This window comes from Salvia hispanica, chromosome 1 (genome assembly GCF_029641045.1).
Source record: "Salvia hispanica isolate PSC_SH4W2 chromosome 1, Shi_PSC_v1, whole genome shotgun sequence".
Classification (NCBI taxonomy): Eukaryota; Viridiplantae; Streptophyta; class Magnoliopsida; order Lamiales; family Lamiaceae; genus Salvia; species Salvia hispanica.
In genome coordinates this window covers 13,614,090-13,621,958 of record NC_142692.1, presented here as the reverse complement: position 1 = coordinate 13,621,958, position 7,869 = coordinate 13,614,090, and the positions used below count along the sequence as shown (strand labels likewise).

General features: G+C 31.9%; 1 protein-coding gene across 1 annotated transcript; it reads left to right on the top strand.

The window, feature by feature from the left end:
• The first annotated feature begins 894 nt into the window (after positions 1-894).
• On the top strand, positions 895-2,479 carry PUP4 (purine permease 4). Its single transcript, XM_048122318.2, has one exon. The coding sequence runs from the start codon at positions 1,142-1,144 to the stop codon at positions 2,267-2,269; it is 1,128 nt and encodes a 375-aa protein (XP_047978275.1). The 5' UTR covers positions 895-1,141; the 3' UTR covers positions 2,270-2,479.
• Positions 2,480-7,869: the final 5,390 nt, after the last annotated feature.

The window sequence follows — 7,869 nt, the reverse complement described above, 5'->3', positions numbered from 1 at the left end:
TCGAAAGCTTGTGACAATTCAACTATTGGCATTAACATTAAATGTCCAAAAACTACAATCTTATCGTCTAGTGTCGTCGTATGATACTTTCAGCTCGAAAGCTTGTGACAGTTCAACTATTAATATTAAAATTAAATGTTCAAAAACTACAATCTTATCGTCTAGTGTCGCCGCACGATACTTTCAGCTTGAAAGCTTGTGACAGTTCAACTATTGATATTAACATTAAATGTCCAAAAAATACAATCTTATCGTCTAGTGTCGCCGCACGATACTTTCAGCTCGAAATCTTGTGACAGTTCGACTATTGATATTAACATTAAATGTCCAAAAAATACAATCTTATCGTCTAGTGTCGCCGCACGATACTTTCAGCTCGAAAGCTTGTGACAATTGGACACTACAGTGAAGCTTGAGCCATGTTAGCCGCCAATATTCCTCCTTTTGCATCATTACCGCTTCTCTTTGCCTTTGAACTTCTATTGGCTAGTTGCCCCACTTTTTTCGAGCACAAAAACACTTTATAAATGTAAATTATACATCTAAGTATAAGCTTAAAACGACAATCTAATCTGAAGCACATATCATTTACCAATATTAAACTTTTGCATTAAATGTAATTCAACTTAACTTTTTTTTACTTTGAACACTTCTCGTGCACTTAAACCAACTTATTTTTACAGCTATTTCAGTTTTTTCATGATCTTCTCATGAACATTGACCAAATTAAACCAACTTTTTATCTCTTTCAATATCTTTTGAACAGGAATCACAGACGATATCATCCTTGTTTATGTGATTTCATATCTCAATATCATATCTCGAAAACTGTAGGACTGATTGTAATTCACATTCATAAAGTACAAAGATAATAATTAGATTCAGTTACAAAATTGCAAAAAGAAAAGTTTAGTTTGTCTCATTAAGAAAAGTTAAGTTTGTCTGATTAGGAAAGAACGTGCTTCTTCGGTTTACATGACTTGGCAGAGCACAGAGTCATTAATTCATGTATCTCATTTATAAAACAAGTAAACTATAGTAATGATTACACTCCAAATGAAAGATTCTGTAACAATATAAATATAAGTATGTATAACCAATACTCTCTTAAATCCTCACAAATTAATTAACCTCCATCTCCATGGCCGGCATATCCTCCCCTTCTTCCCCACCGGCGCCGCCACGTCCCAGCCATGAAGACAAATCCATAACAATGGATCCCGAAACCAACTCCGTTGAAGCAAACCCTAATGAATCAAGCAACAAAAACTTCACTCTCCTCCTGACCATCAATTTCGCCGTTTTGATTGTGGGCTCCATCGGCGCAACCCTTGTCACCAAATTCTACTTCATCCACAAGGGCTCCAGCCGCTGGGTCTCCACGTGGGTCCAATCCGCGGGCTTCCCCCTCCTCTCCCTCCCCGTCTTCCTCCCCCACCACCTCTTCCATCTCACCCCTCGCCGCCCCTTCTCTGGCTTCACCACAAAATTGACGATTTTATCCCTCCTCGTTGGGGTTTTCATTGGTGTGAGCAACCTCCTCTTCTCCTGGGGAACCTCCTACCTCCCGGTGTCCACCTCATCGCTGCTGCTGTCGTCGCAGCTGGCGTTCAATCTGATCCTCTCGGCTGTCATCGCGAAGAATAAGATCACGTTTAAGAACCTGAATTGCGTGATTCTCCTGACGCTGAGCTCGGTGCTGCTGGCGCTCAGCGCCAGCAGCGACCGCCCCGCGGGGCTGACGCGCCGCCAGTATCTGATCGGGTTCTTCTCGACCCTGGCGGCGGGGATCTCGTTCGCCGTGTACCTGCCGGTGATGGAGGTGATCTACCGCGGGGTGCGGAGCTACGCGATGGTGGTGGAAATGCAGCTGCTGGTGGGGATGGCGGCGACGGCCTTCGCCAGCGTGGGGATGGCGGCGGACGACGGCTTCTCCGATCTGGAGAAGGAGGGCGCGGCGGGCTTCGAGCTCGGGGAGGCGGCCTACTGGACGACCATCGCGGCGTGCGCGGTGACGTGGCAGATGTCGTTCCTGGGGACGGCCGGGATGGTCTTCCTGACGACGTCGCTCACCAGCGGGATATGCATGACGGCGCTGCTGGCGCTCAACGTCGGGAGCGGGGTGGTGGTCTACGGAGACGACTTCGGGGGAGTGAAGGCGGTGGCGACGGTGCTGTGCGTTTGGGGATTCTGTTCCTATGTGTACGGGATGTATCAAAAGCCGCAAAATCAAAATCGGAGGGGAGTTTCTGTTGAGATTATGATGTAGAGTGAGTGATTCATTCATTTGCTTCTCTATTATATTTTCCCTTTTCGATTCTATATTTCTGGAGTAGTATTTTCTTCTTCAATAATTTCATATATGATGCTACGAAATGCATGGACCTATCAAATGTAGCATTATCATGTTTTGTTGGACTTCAGATTCAATTGTTCACTGTTTCTGCTTCAATCTATATATCATTTTCATTTTTTCCTACTACTATATTTTATTTTTTATTAAATTTCGTACTACTATGCTTTCAAGATTTGATGACAAATAATATCAACAGACTAACAGTGTGTTAACATTTGTTGCTGAATTATTTGTAATCTGTCACACCAAATCTTGAAATCTAGTCCGATTTTAGTTTAAAGTTTGTGTTTAAAGATGTAGTTTGTAATACAGTAGGACCCTAATGTTATACTACTACTTATTATAATGAGTTTACTATATCCAAATTAGGTATATGATTTTAAATTTAGTTTCGCATTAGTATACTAGTACATAAAATTGATAATTGAGGTTGATATATTCAAAAGAATGGTGTATAATTTTAACACATTATATTTTCAAGTAAATATAATTATTTTTACTATAATTAAAAATAAATGTTAACTATATTTCACTTTACAATGAATGTGATATCATTAGTGGGACACTGAATCTTATTTTAGTATTGTAATTTTTGAAAACTATTCTTCGAAAAGTTTTATTTACTCTTTCCTTATTCCTAAACAAATTTTCAATTATTTAATATTGAAATATACCCCTGAATAAATCTATCGTATAACAAAACCACCACATTATTCTATTTTGCAGAATTATTATTGTCATGTAGACTTTTCATATGACTTATATTAACATAAGTAGAAGACTTGTAAAAAAAAATTTGGCACAAGATTTAAAAAATGATGATTGATAAGTTTAGATGGGATAAAATAAAGTAACAAAATAAAATAGAGATATGAAGAGATATGAACAAAGAATAAAGTGGAAGGGATAATAAAAGGAAGAGGGTAAGAGTATTGTTTTTGAACAAAAGAAGAAGAGGAAATTAGTCAATTTCGCAACAAATTCTAACTCTGTATTTAATTAGTTCTGACATACACCTCCTTAGCCGTAGATAAATTTATCACTTTAAAATTTATGTTTATTTATCAATAGAAAAAAAAAGCATTTTCCTCGTTATATGAATCTTAGTCTTCAACCTGGTTATGATTAATGTATAGCAAATTAATACATCAAAATCTTGAATTTTGTAATTGGAGTAAATAATTAAGATTTTTCTAATTGGAGCAAATAATTAAGAATTTTCTAATTGGAGCACATAATTAAAAAGAGATAAGAATTTAATGAATAAAGTCTCACGCTTTAGCAACGGTCCTGTTTAATATGGTTGATGAAACATATATATGTATGTAACTCTCATTTAAATACAACTGATATTCTTTAATTTTCTATGTTCCTTAATTTGTTGTCTATTTTTCCCGCTTCGATTGGAAAGCGGTTGATCTGAGGCCTAAATAGCATCGAGTAAAATATACGATTGAGTATTTACATTTTTTTTTTGTCATAATAGTAGTACTTACAGTGATCCATCACTGCGTGTCGGCATACGATATTAAATATTTGTACATAGGGTTGCGTTAGTTTGCTAACTAATTTACAGTAATAACTAATAACTTTCAATTCTGTGTATTAAAATTATCAGCACAAAGACATAATTATATCAATACAACATAAAAATTTTAAATATCAACACAAAGACATAAGTTTATCAACACAAGAATATTGATAAATTTATGTCTTTGTGTTGATATTTTTAACACACTAAATTGATATTAATTATTAGTTATTACTATAAATTAGTTAGTATTTGATCACACGCCACATATCACTAAATATTTGAGTCATCATTTAGGTGCATAAAGTTGAGAAAATTATATAAGGTTATTGATATAAATATGGAATAATGTACATATCACTAAATATTTGAGTCATCATTTAGTGATGACTAAGCATCACAAGCCTTACCATATTTGAGTCATCATTTTGTGATGCACATATTCTTTCAAACCGAAATGGTCAAATCGGCTTTGCAATCTGCCGTGGGAATTGGTATTCAGTTCATTCCTATCCTGCTTTCAAAACTTATTACATCTATCAATCCCTCCTATTACTATAAGTAATTTTTAAGCTCTATGATTATACCTTTACCCTTTGAAATTATGTATTTCTCTTGAGTGGACAAAATGAGTCCAATCGAACCAAGAAATTAGTTGTTTTGAAACCCTATGATCACTTGATCAAACTAGTGATAGTTGTTACGTCATTTCCGGTAACTCCAGGACCTTTCTAAAGTTCCAATTTCTTGCATGTCATAAAATTAAGTGATAATATTGAAGGTCAAATTATATTTAGAAAATTCATCAAAAATATATAGTAAAGATATTTATAAAAAATATGGGTATATGATAAGTTTATTAAAAATATATAACCTTAAACATATTGAGGGTATTTTCATCCAGAAGAACTTGAAAATAGTAAAAAAGTACTTCAATTGATATTAACCCATAGTTGGCAGACCTTAAACGATATTTTCAAAGTTGACGGACCTAAAATGATACTTTGGCAAAGTTCGTGGACCATAAAAGATGTTCCCTCTTTTAATTAATATATCACATACTCATATTTTTATACTAATTTTCTAAATATAATTTGGCATTCAATACTATCACATAATTTTGTGACATGCAAGAAAAGTTCCTTCAACTTTTTAGAATTAAAGAATTTTAAAATATTTTTGAGGTATGGATACTCGTAAAACATCAAGGTATCGGTCATTAGACGATACTTGAATATTGATATATTATTTTAAAATAATATCAATATATCAATATTCAAGTATCGTCTATTGACTGTAGCATTAATTTTTACGAGTATCCATATCTTAAAAAAAATTTGAAATTATTTAATTATAAAAAGTTAAAAAATGAACTTTTCTTCACAAAATTAAGTGATAATATTGAGGGTTAAATTATATTTAGAAAAATCATCAAAAATATGTAATAAAGATATTTATAAAAAATATGATTATGTGATAAGTTTATAAAAAATATATACCCTTAAAAGTATTGAGGGTATTTTCGTCCATAAAAACTTGGAAATAGTAAAAAAGTACTTCGAATGATATTAACTCATAGTTGATGGACCTAAAATAATATTTTAAACTATCTTTATCATGTACTCCCTCGTCCATAAAAATATAGATTTTGAGAACACGAGTTTTAATGCGAAATTGGTAAAGTAGAAGAGATATAGAAAGAAAAGTTATTGAAGTATTGTTAGTAAAGAACAAGGCCCACCTTATAAGAGAAAAAAGACTTACTAAATTTGAAAGAGACTATTTTTGTGGGACAAGACAAAATGAAAAAAGAAGACTATTTTTACGGGACGAAGGGAGTATAATATTGTTATTAATAAAGAATAATATTAAAAACTATTTCATCTTACCACCAAAAATTGTTTTATTGGTTTTTAATGCAAAAATAATTAAGTATGACAGAAAAGATATAAAACTGGTAAAGTGACAAACAATAGAAAGTTAAAAAAATGAATAATAAATTGAAAAATAACCATTTCATTTTAAATAGAGTGAACTTCAAATTTGATTCTTAAAAAAAATTCATTTTAAACTTTTTAGGTAACTAGACTTAAAATAAAATTGCTAAAAATTTCTGAAAAATGCAAAATATTGTTAAAGTCCTCTTTTTCCCTTTTTTCCCACTAAATTTTAAAAAGATATAACGCTAGATGTCAATATTCATTATCTCCCTCTTTATTTTTTCTCAAACCTCTTTAGTTGTAACTTTCGGAAATGACCCATGGGCTACCTTACTAACCAAACTACTAAAAGTTAAATTCTTTCATGCATTAGCCAATGGATTTTTACCACGTAGCCTATATAATTTGGACATTGATTCTGCCAGCCCTTCTATAAGCTCATATTTGCTCTCATAAAACTTGACCTTCAATCCATAATATCCATTTATATGCTACGTGAGTAGTATAGCTTGAGTAAAAGACCAAAAAACTTCGTAAAACTGAAGCTATGTTCATTTGTATGATTGAATCTTGAAATATACATTTTGAAGGTTTCATAGATTGAAGTAATCTAAAAATAATGATGCATGTTTTGTATGCAAAATATGATATAAAAAATAAATTATAGTACTCCTGGTTAAGAGTATATAACTATTTTACATGTTACGAGTATTTGTTCATTTTGTTTTAGCAAGAAAGAAAATGCATTATTATTATTATTTTAAAAATATACTCCGTACAAAATATATGTGTGTGCGTTTATATCATGTAAAATAGATTTAGAATACTCATAAATTCTTGAAGATTGTATAAAATATTCGCGTTGCTCCAGTAGCATGAAAATTGAAGTGAAAGAAGTGAGGAGAGAGGTGAGAGAGGAAAAAAGTGAATTTGGAGATTTGTGCCATTTTAAGGCTAAAAAAGAAAAATTACTTCAAAATATTTGCTTTTTTCTGGGACTTTCACTCTTTCTAGTAATATATGACTAATTTTAATGGACGGACAGAAATAGAAAAATGAGATTAATTTTTGTGAACGAAAGAGCATATAATAGTGGGATTGGATGACATTAATAAATTACCAAAGAGGACCGGTTAAGATGGAAAAATATTGAGAATGTGAAATAAGGAAAAATTATTTAAAAATGAGTACAGTAATAAAAATGACTAGTTAAATGATTTGCTTGATCTATAGTAAACAGTCATAAAAATGATAAATCACCCGTCAGCCCAATCAAAATGATAAGCCCACAAATAATAATAGTCCTACATTTTTCTCTAGGCCCACACAAAATGTCTCGATTTATTTTTCATATATTTATAGTCTCAAATCCCAAATTTCTTGGTCCGTCTGTGAAATTGGATATTCATAGAACTTAATGTGTATTTTAAACAATTTACTTAGAACTATTGATCATAAATTTCCGTATCTCATTAAATCTTGACTGATAATTTCATGTCACATAGGGCTGGCAACTTTTAATACGACACGATAACACGACACGGCCCGGAACGAAATTAACACGACACGAACACGCACCTTCAGGATTTGGGTCATTATAGGGTCGACCCAATAAGAACACGAAGATAACGGGTTGGATCGGTCGGGTTTGGGTTACACGTTAAGAAAAAAAATAATCTATTTTGTATTTTTTTAAAAATTATTAAACTTTAATTTTTAGTTGTTTTTGTTGATTAAAAATATTATACTTTAATTTTAATTAATTAAAAAATATTATACTTTAATTTTATTAATTAAAAAATATTAATTAATTTTTTATGAATTATAAGAAAATATTATGCTTAGATTTTATTAAAAATTATTATTTTTTTAATTATTTAATTTTATTATATAGATTTAATATTACTATACTTTAATTTTATTATTTTGATTAAGAAAATAATTATTTTAATTTGGTAATTTTTTATTTTATCATGTAATATCATGTTTAAATCGTATAGTAACATCATATTTTAGTCGTTATCGTGTTGTGTCAAGCTAAC